Below are 22,411 nucleotides of genomic sequence, written 5' to 3'. Positions count from 1 at the left end.
GAGGGCCCCCCGCTGTGTGGTGATTCCACCCTGTGTTGGATGTGGTCCTCTGAGGCCAGAGGGAGTTCTCCAACCCCCAATGAAGTGGGGGATTTCAGCCCCTGAAGCATATTCGCATAAGAGCTTGTGGTTCTTGAGCACAAAAGAGGCCCTGGAAATAATTTCCAAGGTCATTATTAACTGAGGAATTCAGGGGCCAGCAAGTCCTGTCCTGCTGGGTGACACTTGGGAAAACTAGCTTGAGCCCATGTGAGGGAAGGCCTGGGCCTGGGATTAAAGCCCCAAAGCAGCGGTCTGGGTACCCTCCCCCTGCCCTGCTCGGTCCCTCTTGGGATGTGTCCCGAGGAGTCGGGTCTGGTTAGCTGCACCCCCTGAAGGCTGCCGAGCTCTGGGAGCCCAGAACCGAATAGCAGCCCCAGCTGGAGTCCTGAGGCCCCAGAGAGTCGCAGCCAGTGCGGTTGCCTGGCGGGGCTGCACCTATTCTGGAACCTTCCCTCCTCCCCTGCTCCTGAGGGGCAATGGGGAGTAGCCACCTGGGTCAGCGGCAGCTGCAAGGCCTCCGTGGGGCCTCACTGGGCAGAGCTGGAGCGAGGGCAGGGGTGGGAATAGAAAGCTTGGAGTCTGGGAATCCTGTGGGGCTAGGATGACGAGCTCTAGGGGGTGGGAGGCTCCTGGACACCACTGGTCCCACGAGACATGAAGAGCCTCCGCTCAGAACTGGGGCTTCCGCCCTGGCCAGGGCATTAGTCACAGGGCCGGGGCCACATGCTTCACTCGCTGGTTCCCGATCCTCCTGGGGATAAGACATAAGAGAGAAGGAAGTGGCTCCGGCCCAACTCCTCCCACCAGCGCCAGGACCCGGGCCCCCGCGCATTAGAGGGAGACGCCCTCTTTCCATGACCCCCAGGGCCCTGGCCACCTCCCTTGGCACCCCCTGCCTTGCCAGGCTTGGCTCACCTCCAGGCTCTGGGCCACCCCCAACCCCGAGTTGCCCTCCCCGGCTGTACGCTGAGTGTGTTGGGAATCGAGTAATGTGTTCCAGAGACATCCCTCTGCCCTCAGGAAGCCTTAGGAAATCTCTGTGTGGCCCAAGACCTCAGGACGGAAACAATTTGGAAATTATAGGGAGACTGTCTTAAATAGTAAAGTGTCGGATGACGGGATCACCCCAGGAGTGCTGCAGCAGAGACTAAAATTTGCCCCCGAGGGTGTCATTGGAAGGAAAAGGGATCCTTGGCGAGGGAGGTCTGACCACAGTTGCCCTGGGGTCACTTCCCACCCACGGGGGTCTCCCAGCCTCCCCAAGGGGTGAGAGGATGAACAGACTCTTCCAAATGCCCAGGGTCGGGTCACACCCGGCGTGCGTGCAGACAGAGCTTTGTCAACTTCACGGTCACCGCTCATGGGGGTAGTGTGGTCCCCCAAGGCCTCGGAAACCGGGAGCGCTGACTCCAGTGAGCTGCGTCTCTTTTTGTTCCCAAAATTTCAACAGATTTGACCTGTCTGACAAGGATTCCTTTTTCGACAGCAAAACCCGGAGCACGATAGTAAGTATCGCTCACTCGTGGGAATCCATAGCTCCTCAGCAAGGTGGCCCCCCGGGGAAACGGGATGATAATTTCATTTCAGCCAAGCTCCTCTGGGTGGAAGGGGCTCTAACTATCTGTGACGGAAATAATTAGAATAATAAAACCAGCGGGCTGCGAGGGGCCCAGGGGATGGCCGGGGTGGAGCACCAGGGACGAAGCAGAGGGACTCCAGACCCGCTGGGTTATTTCAAAATGTTCCCGCATCTCTGCAGCTCCCAGCACGCCTCTCCAGCCTCCGTGCCACTTGCCCTTAGTGGAATCTGTACATCCCTGTCTCTCTGGAGGTTTGTGAGCAGGCAGGCCTGGCAGGAGGGATGGGGTGGTGTAGGCAAAGGGACGAGGGTTTGGGTCGATTTCCAGAGCTTTGCCAGACGAGCAAACTGTGGCTTGAAATCTGACCAGGCCGCCCTACCCTACTCCAGGTATTGGTTTAATGTTTATCCATCGGCCGCCAAGTTGTCCACCAGCCAAGCTGGGCTGTGCACGGCTCAGGACCCAACTTCTGCCTAAACAAGTATTAACCTCGCAGCCAAACTGCTGCTTCTCTCTCTTCCTGGCCCAGAAAGCCCAGCCTGGCGAGGAGAGGGGCAGGGCTGGCAGGAGGCGGCCGCTTGACCTTGAGCAGATAACTGCCCCTCACAGCCACATCCTGAGACTGGCAGGCACCCAGGCACAGGACAGTGAGTGGTGTAGGCCGCCTTGGCGTGGGGGGCTCAGGCCTCTGCCTGGACAGACAGAGCCCGGTCCCATCAACCCTGTGTCCCCTCCCAGCCTAGCGACTCGCAAACGGGACGAGGTGGCGTCCTGCTCAAAGGGCAGCCGTGCGCCCACACCATGGGTAACCTGGATGCAGCGCCGGGAACACAGCCACTGCTGTGCTTTTTATTATTGACCATGTTCTGATGAAATTAGCAATTAAATCTCATAATATAAACACTGTTTATAATAAACAGTTATATAATGTTATATAATATAAACATTGTTTATAATAAACGATGAGGAATTTGTTTATGCAAAAATGTCAGCAGCATGTGTAGCTCGGGGCTGACATGTAGTCCAGGAGAGGTAACTTCTCCCTCTTGGACACTGACCGCTCAGGAGAACCAGATGCAGTTGAACCTGAACGGTTTCACTTTTTCTCTGTCATTTTGCGATGGGAGAGAATTGGAATGGCCAGCTGGGGGAACTGAGGCAGGTGCTGTGTTTCCATACATATGTGCACCCCAGTTTTTACATTATCTGGAGCCACCAGGATGCTCCTGGAAGCACAGGGCAGGGTGCAGATTCGTAAATTCATTCTCTTTTTTTTTTTTTTTTTACTTTTTTTACTTTATTTTTTATTTTATTTTATTTTATTTTTTGGGCCACACCATGTGGCTTGCGGGATCTCAGTTCCCCGACCAGGGATCGAACCCGGGCCCCTGGCAGTGGAAGTGCAGAGTCCTAACCCCTGGACCGCCAGGGAAGTCCCCGTAAATTCACTCTTGCTGTCGGGGTGGTGGCCTGGGGTTGGGGTCTTATGTGAATGGAAGCTCTAGGCCCCCTCGCGTGGAGAGTCCCCTTTAAAATTGAGCTCAGACCATGATCCCCAAGTCACAGAAGGCAATTCTGTCCGAGCCAGTAAGTGTTAGCTGAATGATCCATGACTCTGATTACCTCTGGGGTGGGGAGCACTCTCTCCCAGAGACCCTGAAGGCCTGTTTGTAAACACCAATGCTCCAGAGAACTCTTTGGTGACTCAAAACTTTGCCCTTGGTTAGTCGGACCCTGTGGTCTTGAGACCCAACGTCCTTCTAGACAAAGATATAACAGTCCCTCCTGTCTCCTTCCCTGTGCTGCTAGCATATCGGGGCCTCCCAGTGTGCAGGCGGGTAGGAATCGGGATCAGCAGGAGCAATGGGGAAGGGCCTGAGGTGCTGGTCTTAGGACTTGGATTTTCAGCCTGTAGGCACTAGGGAGCCATAGATGGTTGTGGAACAAGGTCCTAGAAAGGTCACTGCCAGTGGCCAGTCGTGGAAGGGCAGATGGAGGGTGGATGTGGGATCACAGGGGTGGTTGTGAAGGGGGGCTGTGGCTGCACGTGGAAGGGAGGAGGGGGTTATGGGAGAATCAGCAAGGTTGGGATGAGGCCACCGATTAGATTCAAGAGGTGCCAGGGAGAGAGCCAGCTAACTGGGTCATTCATTCATTCATTCATCAGTCAGTTACCGAGCACCTGGTGTCTGCCCAAGATGGGCGGGAGGTGAGGGAGGCAACAGGCACATGACAGGGGTGGAGTAATCCGGGACAAGAGAGCAGAGTTAGGGAACCCCCCGGCGGTCCAGTGGTTAGGGCTGGGCACTTTCACCGCCAAGGCCCATGTTCATCCCTGGTCGAGGAACTGAGATCCTTCAAGCCGAGTGGGGCGGCCAAAAAAAAAGAGAGAGAGAGCAAAGTTAGAAGGCAGAGCAACAGGGATGGTGGCTGCTCGGTGACCCGTTTGTTAAGGTGGCTCTGTAGCCATTTAGCTCTCGGGGAGAAGCGCTTCTGGCAAAAGAAACAGCCATGGTGAAGGCCCTGTGGCCTCAGGAGAGGGTTGGCGAGTGAGGGGGGGCAGCCAGGAGGCCGGGTTGCTGGGACAGGGCTGGGCGGACAGAGAGGAGGAGAGAGGGTCAGATGGCCCAGGGCCTGGTGGGTACTGGAGGGTGGGACCTCGGGGGGGTCTCGGGGGGTTGGAGTGCTCTGACCCACGCGTCTATGGCACAGGGCCGATTCTTTTCACCCCATTTTGTGGATGGGGAAACTGAGGCACGGGGCACGAAGTAGTTAGCCCAAGACCACACGGCTACAAGGACGCAGACCCAGGCAGGCAGACCCCCAAGCCGGGGCTCCTGAGGCGGCAAAGTGAAATGTTTTGTTCGTAAAAGGGGCACAGGTTTCTAGAACATTCAGGGCCACACCCGAGAGAGGTCCTATCAGCGGAGTCCTCATGCCTCTGAATTCCAACTCACCTCTCAGCCAAAAGGGGCGGAAACCCACCACCAGAGTGCACAGGACCCCTGTACTCCTGAGCCCAAGCACAGTGTGGGCCCTTCGAGGTGACCTTCTCCCCAAGAATGCAAATCCTGACCCCATCCTTGGGGGATGCAGGAGGCTGGCGCTGTTAACGGTCACCACCTCCCTTCCCGGTGACCCGTGATGGAGTAGCCCTGGTCCCCCCTTGTCTCCACAACAGGTCTACGAAATCCTGAAGAGAACAACGTGTACCAAAGCCAAGTACAGCATGGGTAAGGGCGTGCTTGGGGCTTGAGCTCAGCGCTCATCTCGCTGTGTAATCTTGCCTCTCCATCTTCTCCGTGGGAGGCGGGTGGCCGGGCTGGGGTTTTTTAGAGGGTTTTGATTTAAGCCTGGTGTAGCAGTCTCAGGCAGGAGGGCCGTTCCAGGACCAAGGGGCGGTTTTACAGCCCTTTTAAGCACCAAAGGATCCTCCTCTCTGGCTTGAGGCATCTAGTGGCCTGTGGAGCCTCTCAATGCAGAGGCGGTAAATCCTGGCTGCTGGAAACTGGAGGGTGACCAAGGGGTCCTGACCCTCTCTTGACCTTCACAGTCCAGGGGGAGGTAGTTAGGGTTCCAGCCGGGGCGGCAGCCTGATGCAGCAGCCAGACACGCACACAGTCTAGAAGGTGCCCCACCCAGGCCGTGGCCTTGCTGGAAGGGGTGCCCCTCGACGTGTGCCCTTAGGCGGAAGGAACCTGCCACAAAACCGGCCCCGCTGGGCTCCTCGGGTACCGGTTTACAGAACACCTCAACCACAGGTGCAAAACCTTCTCGGTTAAAGCGTGCAGAGGGAACCATCCCCCCACCCCGCCCCCTGCCATGCAGGTCCCTTGCCCACCGCCGCAGGCTGAGTTTGCTAAAGCAAAACGTTTCAGGGCAAAGTGATGCCTTTTCCCAGTCTTTCCCCCCTTCCTGTTGAGCCGCTTTATGCCCCGCTGAGAGCAGAGCTCACGGCACAATCCTTCATGCTCTGGAAGCATCTGAAGCTCCGAGCCTGTGGTTCGAGGGCGCAGGGCAGGGCTGGTAAGAGCCTATGTATCGGGAGAGACGCCCTGCCTATTGGCTTCCTGGGAGGGAAGGAAGCAAAGAACAGGAGGAGGACTCAGATGCTCGCAGCTGAAGTCTGGGGCAGGCCAAGGATGCGGGGGTGGGGGTGGGGGGAATGACACCTCCAGGCTCAGACAGGCTGCCCAGGGTGGCCAGTGGTCAGTCACGGGCCCGCCCTTTGGGCCTGAAATCTCTAAGCCCGTGTACTAAGTCGTGGCGGGTGACACACATTCAGGAGTCGAGAGGAGGCCAGGAAAACTGTCCCCAGTGGAGCAAGGTCCTCCAGGGGGGCCCCGGCCACCAGAGGTGGGGAGAAGCATGGGTCTAGTCCCAGCGATGCATCTCAGAACTCAGTCTCCCTTTAGCGTCCCTGTAGGGTCCCTTCTGGTGGAGACTCGTGTGGTTACTGTGAAGGTTTGCAGAGAGTCCAGGGTCTGGCACTTCTCAGCTAGAGCTGATCCCCACCCCGGGCCATGCTGTGTGTTCTGGCCAGTTCCCTGGCAGCGCTGGTTCCCAGTGCCTGTGATGAAGCAGAGAGATGGAGGGGCCTTCTCTGCACCCCATTTCACACTGGCCTTGTCTGAGAGCCCTCCTGACCTCCAGATTCATTGATGGGTTCGGTCACCCACCAGCCTCTGTGCCAGGAAGGTCCCTACCCTCAGGGAGTTTCCATTCTGGAGGATGGAAACAGATGAGAAACGACAAGGTAAACCAGAAGATAATCTCGCAGGTTGAGGGGGATGGGGAGTGATGGGGGATGTAGAACCAGCGATCCGAGGTCTTTCTGATGAGGTGACCTTGGAGGGGTGAGGCTTCCGGATAGAGGAGCGCCTGGGGCAGCGCGGTGTTGAGAGCATTCTAGGGGCAGTGGGGGGACCAGTGAACCTGAATCCGGCCCCTTGTTCGCTTTTTACTGCAGCTGAACTTTCCACTCGTGGGGGTTTGGCCGCGTGCTCCCACCTGGCTTCCGTTTGGATTTCTAAGTGTCCCTAGGTGCCCTGACCATTCCAGATCACTAGCTGCGGAGATGGTCTATTTTTAATGGATTTCAGGAGTGCCTTTCCCACCAGTGTCACAACAGAGTAGTCAAGAGTGGGCCGGCCAGGCCACTGAAAAATCTGACCCCCTTACCACCTAGAAAGCCTCTTCATCCAGGCAGAGGGTTCTGTGACCAGCAAAGGGCCTCGTGGAAACTCCTGGGCAGCGCTGGCCCCCAAAGATGTGTGCAAAGCAAGATCAGGTCTCTGGGAAGCCCCAGACCCATGCGCGGCCGAGCTCTGCCTTACCCCCTCACGACGCTGTCTTCTGGGGCTGGGTGCCCAAGCCCACACCTCTGGATTCTAGGAGGTGCAGGTGTGGTTATTTTTATCCTGCCCCCAGCGCGGGGCTTCAGGCAGCAAACAAGGGGCCCAGCCATCGCTCCCCTGCCCCCAGGAGTGCTGGACTGTGCGTGAGCGCTTTGCCCCCCAAATGCAGCTTTGATCCTTTCAGGCCCTTTTGCATGTAACTAATAGCCGGCTGTATAAACAGGGCAAGGAGAGGGAAGAAAGAAGGACTCTGCCCTTTTAAGTAAAAGGCGAAAATGTGGTAAATACGGTAAGTGCCTCTGCCCCCGCGGGGGGCGCGCAGGCCTCCTCTTTGGCTTTTCCAATCAACCTAAAATCTAATTCCAAATTGTATGTGTGTTTTCTGACACCATCAATTTTTCCATCCATATTTTTCTCATGATTCAGCTTTTCTAACCACTTACAATCCCCTTCCTCACCTGCAGGTTTGCCCTCCAGCAGGCGGGGGTAGCTGGTGAATCGCAGGTTTGGGGGTACCTCCTTCCTCCCAGATGTAACTTCCTCTTGGGGTTTCCTCTGTGTCTTCCTAATTCTGCCAATAGAGCATGTTTTCATCATCTCCTAGTCAAACCCGGGGAGGAAACCCCAGAAAGGTGGTCGGGCTCTGTGCAACCAGGTGTGGCTCGCTTTGAGAAAATTCTCGGTGATTGAGACAGCCCTGGGACCGCTCTGATTGAACACGGAGCCGTCAGAGACGGGCCTGGTCCGTAATCCTCTCTCTGCCTTTGTTTTCAAGGCATCACGAGCCTGCTGGCCAACGGCGTTTACTCGGCAGCCTACCCACTGCACGATGTAAGTAACCTTGACAAACATAGCTCATCTCTGCGCGTCATTTGATTCTCCAAACCCCGAGGGCCACACGCCCCAGGGAGCTCTTGTTATCCTGTGGTCGGGGCTTCCTGCTTTGGCGCTCCTGTAAATGTCAGCCGCTCAGGGCCCTTCCTGGTTCCCCAGGTGGGGACCAGAATTACACACAGAGCCATCTATTCTTACCGAATCATTCCACCAAGACAGGGGCACTTGGGGCAGAAACTCTGCAGGGCCATATCTGAACTTCACGGCCAGCTGGTCCACAAGAACTTTCCCTGGCTCAGCCTCCCCTACCCCGCCCTTCCCGAGCTCTGGCAGAATGACCAGTGAGCTCTGTTTTGTATCTGTTTCTGCAGAGCAAGTGGCCAGTTTCCTGAGCCGCATCTCCAAATCCCACTGGTATCCCCCTGACAAATATAGCCTGTGGCCACGGCCGCGTGGTCTTGGCTTGGGATAGAGAGAGAGAAGATTCTCTTCTTATTGTCTCTATGGAAACAAGGACTAGAGTTCAACAGGGCACTGGGGATGGGCCATGGGGCCTGAGCAGTGTGGGAACTCCGGACAGAGGATCTCTGGAACTTTCCAAATGTGTGTTACTGCAAAGGCTAGGGGAGAGAGAGGACAGGCATGGGGGCCTGGGGACCCAGATTCTAGTCCTGGCCGCTCACTCCTCTGTGACCTTGAGCAGAGGCAGCCCCTGTGCTCTCTGAGCCCCAGTGCCCCCATCTGCAAGTCAGAAATAATACCTGCCCTGTCCAGTTGCCAGGGCTGCAAAGGGTGTTAGCAGGAATTCAGAAACAGAAGGGCTTTCAGTAAGACATTGGACGAACGGGGGGTGGGGCCGGATAGCAAAGGGCTGTCCACCCGGACCGTGGACTCAGAGGGAAAGCTGCTCAGCCGACCTGCCGCCGTCCCCCGTCACTCACTGTGAGGATCTGGGCTCAACTGAGCCCGTTTTCCCACCTCTGTGCCTCCGTTCATGCTGTTCCTTCTGCCTGCAGTGCTCTTCCCTCCTCCTCTGCCTGGACAGCCCCTCCCCAGGGCAAACAAAACATCCCCATGGAGCCTTCCTTTCCCCGCCCCCCCGGCACGGTTGAGTCTTCCTCCCTCTCTGGACCTCCATGCTCCCCGTCCCACAAAGACAGCACTGTTTGGCCGCCATGCACTATGCATGCATCTCATGAAAGCCTCTGCACCCAGTAGGTGCTCAATAAATGCAGCGTGGGGTTAAGTCGAGTCGTCTTGGTGATTGCCCTGTTGCGGGATGAACGCTCCGAGGGAGGACTCAGACCCCGCAGGTCCCGGCTGGCGCTTCTGGCTTCTCCCTAGAAGGCGCCTCGCTCATCCGTCCCGTCTGTGCCGCTCAGGTTTGCTCAGCCCTACTTGGCCTTTGAGCTGTCACCCCTGCCAAGACGTCAGGGACAGAAGCTGAAACGTTTCAGGGCCTCCCTGCCTGTCTGATTCAGCCCTTTAAGTCTTGAAAGGGAACGGGGAAAGATCAACATTTCTGAGCACCTACTGTATGCAAAGAACTGTGTCTAGTAGGAGCTTTATCTCATTTAATCTGGTGCAAACACGGAGGCTCAGAGAGCTTTAGTGACTCGCCCAAGTTCACACAGCCCCTCTGGAGGAGCTGGGGCCAGAAGCCAGCCCTGGTTGACAGCAGGCTACTCCACCCCTGGCTGCACCACCACGGCGTCCTCCCCTGGAGGCCGATGCACCCCTCTTCTCGGGCTTCGCTGCCACATTTGTCTTAGGAATCAATTCTCGCAGCAGTTTAAACCGACGAGTACAAGACTTCCACTGAGCCCCCAAAAAGCATCTCCAAGATCCTCATGTTAGAAACTCCTTGCGCACCATCATCTCTGTCCCTTACACAGCAGTAGGGAAGCCCGCCACGTGAGGTCTGTTCCCGCTTTACAGATGGGGAAACGGAGGCTGCAGCTGCTCAAGCAACTTGCCCACGCGCACACAGCCAAGGAGTGGAGCCCAGATCCTCTGGCTCTGCTTCCAGGGTTCTTTCCAGCGGGATGATGGATCTCAGTCATCTCGAGGGAATAAGAGATTTTACATCCATGAATTTTCTGTACAACTGATGGACACACACCCCATTAAGTACCAAAGCTGATGTTCAAATATTTGGGGAGATAAATCCTTCTGAAGCTAGCCCCGTGGGCTCCATGCCTTAAACAGAGGATGCCGGCTGTTGCGAGGCTGCACCTCGGCCTCTGGCAGGCAGCAGGCCCCTCCCGCGCGTGTACGCTTTTTGCCGTCTGCCTCTCACCCCTGAGCTGTCCTAGGTCACATCTCAGTGCGTGGCCCAGAGCATCCCACCCTCTCCAGGGCCTTGCTTGCTGCGTTTACTCACTCATTCATTCATTCAACAAGAGCATCTGCCAGGCCAGGGGCTGGGGTCATTGCCAACCAGACAGCAGCCTGTTAGGACTGCACGTAGAGGAAGAGGCTTCTACTCTGTAACTAGCATTCGAATCCGGAGAAGGACTTGGCGTTTCAGCCACTGCTGGGTGGCTTTTTGGCTTCCTTCCTGGTTGGCATCTGCCCCCTTCAAGGTCACCGGCTAACGGACCTCTACAGAAATGAGGTGCTGCTGGAATCGTGGGGCCATCTTAGACAAGAGGGAAAACTCTGGGAAGGGGATAGATTGGGTTGGGTGGGGAGGGCCCCTAAAGACTCGGGAGGGAATTTAGTTAAACTGCTCCCAGAGCATCTTCATTCAAAGACCACAGGCATTGGTTGCCCACCTGGTGGTCAACTTTTCCCCGCCTGGAGGGGGCTGGCGGGGCCGGAAGGGGGGGGTCACGGAAGGAGCTGGTGAGAGGAGCGGGCACCAGAGAGACCTCCCAGAGCCCTCAGAGCTTTATCTGCCCGGTAGTCCTCAGGACCAGTTGGCCAGGCTTCTAGTCATCAGTGTCACCCGTTGGAATACTGGGCTAGCTTTCGACCTTTAGACACTCCTTCTCTTCCATTGGATTTGGAGACCTGGATCCAAGTCCCAGGTCTGACCGGATTTTGCTGTCTCTCCCAGGAAAGTCAGTTTGCTCCTCTGAGCCTCGGTGTTCCCATCTGTAGAATGGGAGCATTGGACTCACCGAACTGTATGCTGGGATCGTCTAACTCATGGTCCCTCCTGGGACACTTGAGAGGGTAGGGGGCACCACCCTAGTGGGGCCTGGGATGAGACGCCAGGACCCTCCTGGCAGAGTGGGATGCATGTTCACCCTGTTGACAATCCCTGAAGCCCCTGAAGCCCCCTTTCCTCTGTGTCACCAGTTCCAAGGACCGGACCGCGTTCCCATCCTGGACTTCGTCTCTGTGTCGAGGGGAAGGCGCTTCGGGCTTTCCCGGGACACTTTTCATCCTGGGAGGAGGGGGCCTGGGTGCCCTTCCGCACCGTGTGAAGTTCTGCCCTGGGACTAGCTCACCTGTGTGGTGGGGGCAGCTGGAGTGCATGTCTGGAAAGGTTACAGGACAGTAAGACACCTTTCTCTCTTTACAGGGAGACTATGAAGGGGAGAACGTGGAGTTCAACGACAGGAAGGTAGGTGCTACAGAGCCGGGAGACGGCCCCTCGAGGTCTGGGTGTCTGGGTGTCTGGGGGCCAGCGGGGGACAGGGCCCCGGGGGTCACAGCACTGCAGCCCCACATCTGAGCGAGGAGGTTGGTGAACTCACCTCTCTGATTCTCAAAAGCATCCTCGGCAGGTTGTCCGAGCGGGTGAAGGGACGGCACGTGCCCCCCGCCTGACCTTCCTTCCTGCACTGACCTGGCCAGCTTCAGACCCGTGTCTCACCGGATCGGCCCGAACCTCCAGGGCTCTTGGCCGACGTTTGGCCTAATCCTGCCTGGCTTCCGGGAAAATAACTTTGGGAGCCACAGGGCCAGCCGCCTGGAGTGCCCCAGCCCCCAGCAGCACACGGGGAACACGATGGATGGTGGTCCAGCCAGTGTTTCTCAAACTGACTTGACCTGGAACCCTTTTTAAAGGGAAAGTTATGGAGCTGGTGTCCCATGAGACACACTTTGGGAAATGCCTAGTGATCCTTTATTCTTCAGTGGTTCTCCCTAATTCCACCCACCCAGGCTCTCAGGAAGCTCTGCTCCGGCACCCAGCCCACATCCGCGCCACCACAGCCAGTTCTCCTTCCCTCGCATGCCTGCACCCGGACCCCAGCCTCCCTGCCTCCGCATGAGCCTATCCCAGCTCCCCAGCAAGCCCTGCCCTCCCTCACCTCAGGGAGCAGCCCTCCCTGGGCTCTGCATTCCTTTCAGCCCCCTTTGTCCCATCTCTTGCTTCCCAAGAACGGATCCTTCCAAGGTGCTGGGTGGGGATGTTTCCCTGAGAACCTCACAATGGAGGCCTTGTCCCAAATTGCAAGGCCCGGGAGACTCTGCGTGTGGAATGCTCTCTGTTCCCACCTCCCTCCAGCCCCCCGTATGTGTTTTTAAGCCTCCGGTACTTGATACAACTCGCCTGCCCGCCCGCCCGGGAATCCAGCTGAAGATGCTATCTGATTTAGCACAAAAATTACATATTTGGTTATTTTTAGTGTAACATCTGGCATTCGTCTGAGAGCCCGTGACTTGCAGATCTCCTCCATCCCGTCCACGGGCCTGCCCTGCACCAAGCCTGGCCTCAGAGCCCAGCCCGCTTCGTCCCCCTGCAGCCCCCTGCCACTGCCTGGTGCCCTTCCTCCACAGAGACCCTCTTCTGGCCATTTAGCCTCCAGGTCCCAGGCCCCTGCGCCCTAATCTCCCACCCTCTTCCCCATGCTGCAGCCACACTGCCGCCTTTCTAATCTAAAGACGACTCGGCTGATGGTCGCGTCAGTGCCGAGACGGTCTCATTCAGTCATTACTCAGGAACTATTTCCTGGGCACTATAGTGTGTCGGCCCAGCAGACAGCGCCAGGTTCATCCAGACCCAAAAGCTCTCTGCCTGGAATGCGGCCCGCTTTCCACCCCCTTCTCCTCACTTAATGTTATGTCCCAGCTATGTTTGTCCCAGCAAAGCCTGGTCCATGATCAGGGAGTATTGGATGAGTGGATGGATGGATGGGTGGGTGGATGGGTGGACAGATGGACTGACAGATAGATGGACGGGTGGATGGATGGAGGGAGGGAGGGAGGGAGGGAGGGAGGGAGGGATGGATGGATGGATGGAAGGAAGGAAAGAAGGAAGGGAGGAAGGGGAAATGCCCCAGATACGTGTTTGTGTCCTAACTCAGAGAACTCATTCTCCCATGGTCGCTGCATCTAAAGTGATCTGGTTCCGAGTATTTTGCTTTCACAATGACAAAATCTGTGGCATCCCATCAGTGGCAGGAGCCCCAAGTGCCCGAGGACAGAAGGGGGGATGTAGCCAAGCCAAGGCCCTGGTCCTGTGCTGAGCTGGCAGAGCAGGGCAGAGGCAGGCCTGGGCCAGGGCTTAGCAAGGCCATAACTATCAGCCTCATCTTTGGGCCACAAACACTCGGGGCCTCGGGGCCAAGCGCTCCTTCCTCCAGGATTGGGGGGCGGGAGGGTTACTCCAGGTGTGGATCGAGGTGGCCTCATTCCTGTACTGCACTGAGAGCCACGGGGCCCTGGCCCATCATTCATTCATTCATTCATTCATTCAACAATTACTTACTGGAAACCTGGTATCTGCCCTGTTTGAGAAGCTGGGGATGACACAGACCAGACAAACCTGGTGCCTCCATCCTAGGGGAAGACAGCAAGGGTTGAGGACATACACAGTAATTAAGGACAGCGTCAATGCTGTGATGGACCTGCCCAGCCACATGGGCCCAGGTGGGCAGGAGAGATGCCGGGCAGGAGAGATGCCGGTGGAGGGAGCCAGGATCCCTCTGAGGTCCAGGTGCTGGAAGGCTCCCAGGGTCACAGTGACCAGAGCCACCGGTGCCCAGCTGACCTGCCCCAGGGCCCCCGACACCTCCCACCTGCTCACAGACTGAGAGGCCCCCAGAGTTCTGACAACCATAGCCAGGAGATCTGATGCTCGATTTCCTTACGCTGACAGCTACAGGGTGATTGATGTTCTCTTCTCGGCAGGAAGAAAAGTCCACCGAGGTAAAGTGGCTTATGTAGAAAGCTGGAGTGTGCCTCCATCTGCCACATCTCTCAGGGGATGGTGGCCGGCCTGCTGTGGCCAGTCCCAGCGGGCAGGCCCGGGAACAGGGTGACCAGCATGATGCGGACAAGCCTTCCAGAGCGTCTGTCTGTGTCTGTGTCTGTGCCTCCCCTCCCCCGTGGCAATCTCCACTCCCTCCTCTTTCCATCCCAGGGTCTCTGCCCTCATCCCTCCCCACTCCCTCCTCCCTCCCTCCGTCTCCCTCTGACGCTCCCCCAGCTGGTCTATGGTGTAAATTTCAGCTGAGGGGAGGAAGCTGCCCGGTTGGTGACTGGTGATGGCTGCTTTGCTTTTCCAGAGGTGCTGCGCGATCTCATCAGAGTTTGCTGGCTCAGACCTCTCCTTTAGAGAGTAAAACTGTAGGCTTTTCCTCCTTTTCTGCGTAATCAGACAGATGGCACATAACAAGCCCCCAGCACTTCACTTCACAAAGCATGAGCCCATCTGCGTCCACTCCGTGACCTGGGAGGAAGGACAGACTCCTTCAGTATCAAGGAGGTGATGGAGCGCAGAGGGGAGGGGGTCTGCCCTGGATGCCCAGCGGGGCTCAGAGGGGGAAGGCCTGGCTCAGATCACCCACTCGGGACTCTGCCCAGGACACCGACTCCAGACCCAGCAGAGCCACCGTCCTAGCAGGGTAGCACGGCTCCAATTCCTGGACCCCTTCTCCTCTGAGATGGGGGGAGGCCCTGGGCATCCCAGTTCCTTACCCAGAAGCTACAGAGGCTCCCCCGCCAGCAGCCAGACTTGCCATTAAGTCTTTCAGAGCTTGGAATCATGCTGAACACGTCCTGCTTGTGCCACTTACAGAGAGACTTAAAATCTAAAGAAAGCTACTCTTCTACAGATCAGAGCAGGCGAAACCCAGGATTTTGACAGCAAGGTTCGCTCATAATTTATTAAGAATGCATTTAGCTTTTCTATGTTATTTTCCTCCCTGTTTTTTCCTCCCTGCTTATTTTGTCCCTGTGTGCTGACTTTTGATGAAACACAGTACTTGTGTTCTCCTGAGTATTATTTTCAGAGCTGCAGGAGAGAGGAAATGGGAAAGTTTGCTAGAAGGTCATTTCTAGGGACCCCTGACTCTCTGGTCTGTGGAAGCTGGCCCCGTCCCCGTGAACCTCTTAGACATTTTTAATTTTCAGAGACTCCGTTGAAGGCATCTTTGTGCATAGAAATCCATCCCATCAGCTCTGGATCTTCCAAGTCAGTGGGGAGAATGTAATATTAGCTCAGGCTGCTATGACAAAATATCAGACTTAAACAGAAGACATTTATGTCTCACAGTTCTGGAGGCTGGAAGCCCCAGATCAAGGTGCCGGCAGGGTTGGGTTCTGGTGCAGGCTCTCTTCCTGGCTTGCGGATAGCCGTCTTCTCACTGTGTCCTCACACAGCCTTTCCTCCGTGTGCGCACGTGAAAAAAGAAAGCTCTGGTGTCTCTTCCTCTTCTTATAAGGACACCAGTCCTGTCAGGTCAAAACCCTGCTCTCATGACCTCGTTTACCCTTAATTACTTCCAGAAAGACGCAGCCTCCAGATACAGTCATGTTGGGGGCTAAGGCTTCAACCTATGAATCTGGGGGGACACATTCAGTCCATAGTCTAGAGTATTTGGGGCGATGATATAAAAGGCTGTGTTCGGGGGCCACAGCAGAATCTGTCTATAGGAGACCCCCAAGTTTTTAAGTCTAAATATTAAGAAAAGGAAAAAGGATGCGAGTCAGGCTTCAGTGTACAGGAGAGACCTGGGGCCCATGGTGAGTTCTCATGGGCATCCCCCGCCCCCGGCTTCCTGCCAGCAGAGATGGGCAGCCGAGGCCCTGGGTTCCCAGCTGGGGCCCAGCTCCCCTCCAGCCAGCAGTGTCACCGTAGGCTTTGAATTAAGGTTGGTAAAGCATTAATTACCCACATGCATGGGATTTCTTTATTAAAACCAGCAGCCCTAACCCAGCGTATTCCCGAGGACACCCTATACCCACGCGTTCATACAGGACTTCCAATCGCCAAGCTCATTGCCATCCTGCCCAAAGCCTGGGGCATTATGGGGTGTGTAGATTTCATTTATTTCACTAAGCTGTGTTAATCAGACAGGCCAGCTCAGGAGAACACATCGGGCTCTCTTTGCGTCCCGTGAGACTTTTAAAAATCTTACCACTGGTATTTCTCTGCTGCAAAGCTTGGTGGGTCTGTCTTTTTACAAAGAAAGTGAGGTGTCTGACAGCAGCAGGCCATTTGAGATCAATTCCAGATCAAATCGTGAGCATTGAGGACTCTATAATGTTGCCAGAAGTTTCTTTCCCGTCGCCTAAAAACATAAGCCTATTCCTCCTCGGAGAGCCCCCCACCACCCGTGGCTTCTTCAAGGCCCTTACCAGAACTGAAAGTTTGGACCTGTTTTTTCGTGTCCGTCTCCCTGACCAGAACGGGAGCTCCAGGGCTCAGGGCTGTGTCTGCTGTGCTCAGCTCAGAACCCGGCGTCCACCACGGTACCCAGCACAGGGCTGACCCTCTGTACGTGTTTGTTGAATGAATGAATGACGTAGCTGTGAACGGACACCTCAGTTCAGTGGGGGTCCAGTAGCTCTGAGTTCTGGGGAGCAACCTGGGAGCGTTACGTTTTCCCCAGCCCTTCACCACTTCCTCTCTCCCAGCTCCTGTACGAAGAGTGGGCGAGTTACGGGGTCTTCTACAAGTACCAGCCCATCGACCTTGTCAGGTGAGAGGGGACGCTGGGAGCCGGCCTGATCGGATAGATGTCCCTGTGCATTTCGACTGTGCTGAGTGTGCGGCGCATGGGGGCCTGCTTGAACTTGAAGAACTTGTGTAGGAAAGCCAATGTCTCCCGGCAGGACGGGAGCCTGGCTGAGCCTTAGATAGCAGTTTATTCAAATTCCCTGCAGGACGGGCTCTTATCTGTCATATATTCACTGTCTCCCCCTAAATCCACAGTCCACCTTAACCCAGCCAGGCATCTGGTGTGATTTCTTTCTGTGTTGAAAGGAAGAAAAGAGCTGCCTGGGAATTTGTAAGAATTGCCCCTCTGGGCAATGCGTCCTCTCCCGAGGGGACCTCCGTCCCGGAGCAGGAAGGGGCGAACAGATCAGGCAGTGGGTGTGCTGCTGGGGACACGTAGACCAGAACTCAGCCCATCAAGGAGCCAGAAACGCTTAATATACAGAGTGATTGGTTCTCTTGGTGCCTCGGGGCTGGAGTTTATTCCTGTTCTTAGGCTGAACAGGGCTGGAACAGAGCTGACAGCCTCCGGGCGACATCACGCCCTTCAGCGTGGGCATCACAAACGGAAATGCTCCCACCTTCGGGGCACAGTAGAGAAGTGCTGGCATAGGGAAAGCAGAGAACACCCCAAACCTGACAGCCTGGCTCAGGGGCCCCCAGTCTCTGCTTCTTTGGTTGAGAGAATCAGGGGCCCCCCTATGAGCTGTTCCTCGCTGGGGGGAAGGGGGTAGGGTGTAATTTTTTCCCCCTGATGTGGATTGAGAGTGTGTCCCTGTTTGGCTTTGCCCTGCGGTGCAGGAAGTATTTTGGGGAGAAGATTGGCCTGTACTTCGCCTGGCTGGGCGTCTACACCCAGATGCTCATCCCCGCCTCCGTGGTCGGGATCATCGTTTTCCTCTACGGATGGGCCACCGTCGATGAGAACATCCCCAGGTAGGCGGGCAGCCCCTCTCTCCAAACACATCCTCATCTTACTAAGGAGCCACGTTCCTATTACTGCAGGAACAGAACTTCCTGGGACTCGGGCCCCTCACCGCAACCCCTGCCCCGCCGTGCACCCGCTCGGTCCCCCCGGGAAGTTCCAGGCCAGGCCAGGCGGTGTCAGAAAGAGAGCCGCCCAGTCCAAAGGATGTAATAGCCATCTGAGCGTGTGGGCGGCCTTTGCAGACATGATCGCCCTCAGAGATGCTTTATTGTCGAGAGGAAGACATAAAATAAATATCCAACTCCTTTTCGTTCTTTGAAGCTTTTTTTCCCATTTAGTTCTTGGTCATTATGTGACAAAATGACCGCTTCCCTGTGCGGTCAGGAAATGAGACGGATGACCATTTGGAGACCTCGGGGCAGTGCACTCAGCCAGCCAGGCCCTGTGTCCGTGCCGCATCCCCTGTCCACACGGCTTTGGGAAATGCTGCAACAACAGAACCGTCATGAGAGCTGACCTGGTGCAACTTGCCCCGGTCTCTGAACGCAGGGCTGATAGTCCTGCTACTGTTCACCAAGGGGTAGGCCAGGCGTGGGGGGCTTTTGGAAGGAGGCCAGGACCCCAGAGACAGCCCGGCGTCGTGCCGGGTGTGGTTCTCCCAGAATGGCAGCCAGAACGTGAGGCAAGCAGCGGGAGCTTGAGGACACCGTCTCCCCTCTTTCCTAGTGGTTTCCTAGACTTGCGAATACCGACCCAGGGATAACTGATTGTGTTATGAGTTCAGGATTTCAGGCCTAACTTCCATCAGGAACACTGTGCCGATGGGCAAAACACTGGATAGAAAAGTGGACGCCCCTGGCCCTGCCTCTAGGGAGCTGGCGGTCTGTTGGGGACAGTCCCGGTACATCAGCGCAGTTTACGTTTCTTACAGCTCAGCCCAGTGTCTCTGAAGCAGAGCTGTGGTTTAGACAATCCATCCGTGGTTCTGATCAGAAGAGGCAGTGAAGGAGACTTTTACTTGGTGGAGACACTGACTCCTTAGGACTCAGCGGTGCAGAAAGGCCACATCCAGTAATTTTTTGCAAGTGATTTGTGAATACATGAATAACACCTAAAATATTCCACCCACCCGGAATCAGAACGTTAAAGGAATCTGGCTTATGTCCCTCCAGGGTTATTTTGGGCACAGGCAGGAGAAAGCTTGTCCCTTTGTTTGCTAATGACACGAGTTCACTGTGCTTGGGTTTGAGGAAGGCAGAGATCAAAGTAGCCCAGACGCGGAGGGGACTGAGTGGAGGGTGAGGGGCCCCCCACGGAGACTTCTCCATCCGCCTTCCTGCCGGCCCTGGAGGAGAAGCTGGGCCGGTGGCCTCGTCCAGGATGCTCTGCCCAGGCAGGCGCGGGCTCCCTGACGAGGACGCCGACATCCCCAGGCCAGACCAGGCCAGCGCTGTCACACAGCCAGGGATGCAAACAGCATTTACTGGGAATTCTGGAGCCCGGTCTGACCTCGGCCTCTGCTCACTTGGTGTCTTGAACAAAGCAGGAAGTGTGCATTCCCCCTGGAATGTGGCCCAAGCCAGTGTGTAGGATAGCCAGTGCCCCCTGCACCCCCTGCGCCCCGCACGATGCTGCCCTGCCGCCCCTGCCCCTCTATTTGCCCCAAAGAGCAGGCCCACCCATGGCTTGTCTTTATTTTGGCTGAAGGCAGTGAAGGGAGAGGCTGAGGGTTTAAAACCAGCAGAAACAGGCTTTTTGACTGGTTGACGTTGTTTAAGCTGGCAGAGAGGAGGGCTGGGCAGCCGTGGGGCTCACAGGCAGGCAGAGACATGGGCTCTGGCCCCCCCGGCCCCTCCCACCCTCGGGGCCCCAGGCGGCACCCTGACAATGGCGGAGGGGGCCTTCCATCCACAGGTTCCCTGAGAGGGGCTGGGGTCCTGCACGGGTGAGATGTCCTGCCCCTCTGCCTTTCAGGAGAGGTCCCCAGAAGAGAGGAAGCTCAGGGAGGGACAAGGCTCCATTATTCCCACAGTAATGATGGCGAACGGGAGGATGAGTCCCAGGGCCGTTCCGAGGGCTTCACGTGCGTTCCCCTGTTTAATCCTCCTAACAACCCAGTAACATGGGTTCTCAGGAAATTCCCTGGTGGTCCAGTGGTTAGGGCTGTGCTCTTTCACTGCCGAGAGCCTGGATTCAATCCCTGGTCGGGGAACTAAGATCCCATGTGCTGCGCAGCGCAGCCAAACAAAAAAAGAAAAAAATAAAAACCAATATACTTGAATAAAATGCCATGGCCTTTAAAAAAAAAAATGGGTTCTCTATTGTCAGCATCCCCATTCTATAGACGGGGAAACTGAGGCCCAAGGAGTTGGAGCAACCTGCCCAAGGCCACACAGCTCACAAGCGGTAGAGCTGAGATTCAAATCCAGAGCTGGCTGGCTCCCGAGTCCACGGTGCCCTACGGCCTCTGTGTGCCTGTGTCCGCCCCACATACACGTGCACATAGGCACACACATGCATGCTCACACACGCACTCCCCCAGATGCTTCGAGGCAGCAGCTGGTCCATCTTTCCCTCTCCCATGCCTGACACCGTGCCTGGCACATACAGCATGTACCCAATCTTTTAATAAGTCTTTGGTAAGAGTAACTGTGAGAAGAGAATTGAGCAGAATGCCCACAGTGCTAGCAGAGGAGGGTCCCTCAAAGCCTCTCAGCAAATGTTTCTCCAACACCGATGGCTGTGGCCCAGCCACGATTCTGTGCATCCAGAACTTTTTTTTAAAAGCCAATAACAACCACCCAATTCGGCCCCCCTCCTCGATAGCCACCTAACCCTTGGGAATCAGACTCCTGCCCGGTGTCTAATAATAGCTCAGTATCTTGTCCAGGTTAGCAGGGAGATGGGCAGGGCAGGGCAGGGCAGCGTTGGCAGGGCCTAATTCTGGCCTCCCTTCTCATCTTCCAGAAGGAGAAACTGAGTCTGAGGCTAAAGGACAGGGCCGGGGGCACAGAGGGCAGGAATAACCCATCAAGGACCTGGGCCACGCCTCCTGGTCTCAGCAGGGAGCCCTCCTGTGGCCTCTGGGCATCAGCTGAGAGCAGTGCAGGGCACGGGCTTGACAGACAGAGCCCAGGGCTCAATCCCCACTCTGCTGTGTGGCCCTGAGCAAGTGACTTGCCCTCTCTGGGCTCGCTTCCTCATCTATGAAGATGGGATTGTAATAGTCCCAGAGCTGGTCCAGGCCAGGTAGTCGCTCAGTGCAGGCTCCTGCTCACACAGCTAATGGCCCTTATTGTATTTTTCAGTATTAGTAGGAGAGAGCCTGAGTGCTGGGCAGGGCGGAGGAGGAAGGCCACTGGGCATTGCGCAGCTCCCCATCCTGTCCAGCCACACCCCCTGTGCTCGAGCCCCAGACTCAGCAAAACAAAAGCCTGCCCTGAGCCGGACTAGTATCCTGAGCAGGAACTGCCCCTCACTTTCGGGGTGAGCCCGGTGTGGTGGGCCCCCAACCCCAGGCAGCTTGTGGGTGTGTTCCTTCCAACCCAACCACCCGTCTCCCGGGAGGAGGTCCGGAAGAACCATTTCTCCATCCTCTTAGGGGCCCAGAGTGCCCAGCGATGTCCGCAGGCTGGTACCCAGGCCTGCCCGGGGCCAGCTGTCCCACGGCGTCCCCACAGGGACGGACTGAAGCCTGCAGGAACGGCGCTTAGCAGGTGCCAGGCTCACGGCCAGGGCTCAGGAGGGGTGTGGCGTTCTCGTGCCTTGATCCCATTCCTCCTTCGGGTCTCCGGGGCCTTGTCAAGTCAGGACCTGGACAGCATTCACTCTTAGCACAACCTTGGTGGTGCCTGGTTATCAGAGGGAGGCTGGCTGGGACCTCGGCTTCAGAGATGAACGCTCACTGGCCACACAGCAAGTCCGATGGGTCCACACCCAGGACCACCTACAGAAGTTGCAGGCTGGGTACAAAATTAAAATGCAGGGCCCAGTTCAAAGACCATTAAGGCTTTAAGGGGTGACAGAGTGTGAAACCGAGCTGGGGCCCCTGTGTGGCAGCACCTGTCACACGTCCCTAAAGCCCACCTGGGATGGAGAAGAGGGATGTGGGCACCGGCGGAAGCTGGCTGATGAGCCAGACCATGTCCACCACGGCGGGGACCCCCAGCACTTTCTCCCACCCGATGTGGCTCCGGGAGGCTCCGGTCCACGTGGGCCGGCAGGGACCCTGCCCATTGGCCAGGGGACTCTGGGCTACTCCCTCTCTTCCAGCATGGAGATGTGTGACCAGAGACACAACATCACCATGTGCCCGCTGTGTGACAAGACCTGCAGCTACTGGAAGATGAGCTCTGCGTGCGCCACGGCCCGCGCCAGCCACCTCTTCGACAACCCCGCCACTGTCTTCTTCTCCATCTTCATGGCCCTCTGGGGTAAGCCGAGCGCCGCCACCCCGTCTGTGGGGCACAGGCAACTTCGGGTGGGTCCCGACATTCCCTCCCTCTCCTTGAGGCTACCTGCAGGACCGTTTGCCAGGAATGCACACAGGAGGAACGGTCAGCAGAAAGAATCCCCCATTCTGTCTGCAGGTTACTGGGGTCTGTACTATGTCACGACCCACAGATGCATCTGACCTGGCCAAGAGCCCCTCATGAAAAGCCTAGGAGGGTGCTTTGCTCCCGGAACCGGGACCTCTTTCCTGGGGCCGGGATTTGTTGCTGCTTTAGAACAAGGAGTGCCGAGGGTTCTGCCTTCCTCCCAGCTCTCATTA

At 56.6% G+C, this 22,411-nt stretch overlaps 1 protein-coding gene across 2 annotated transcripts in view; it reads left to right on the top strand.

The window, feature by feature from the left end:
* Positions 1–22,411, top strand: part of ANO1 (anoctamin 1) — a gene marked incomplete at both ends in the record, with an annotated part of 164,967 nt that overhangs the window by 98,793 nt on the left and 43,763 nt on the right. Inside the window, 8 exons of one of the 2 annotated variants that reach the window (XM_079708287.1) lie at positions 1,493–1,547; positions 4,804–4,855; positions 7,203–7,268; positions 7,755–7,810; positions 11,346–11,387; positions 16,631–16,695; positions 17,514–17,648; positions 21,913–22,073. In XM_079708287.1, coding sequence (XP_079564413.1) covers positions 1,493–1,547; positions 4,804–4,855; positions 7,203–7,268; positions 7,755–7,810; positions 11,346–11,387; positions 16,631–16,695; positions 17,514–17,648; positions 21,913–22,073 — 632 coding nt within the window. The remainder of the gene's footprint in view (positions 1–1,492; positions 1,548–4,803; positions 4,856–7,202; positions 7,269–7,754; positions 7,811–11,345; positions 11,388–16,630; positions 16,696–17,513; positions 17,649–21,912; positions 22,074–22,411) is intronic. The other variant, XM_079708288.1, reaches the window with a different exon arrangement.

Source organism: Hyperoodon ampullatus (genome assembly GCF_949752795.1).
Source record: "Hyperoodon ampullatus genome assembly, chromosome: 7".
NCBI classification, from domain to species: Eukaryota; Metazoa; Chordata; class Mammalia; order Artiodactyla; family Ziphiidae; genus Hyperoodon; species Hyperoodon ampullatus.
Note: the sequence above shows the minus strand (reverse complement) of the source record. Positions and strands in the feature narration are given on the sequence as shown.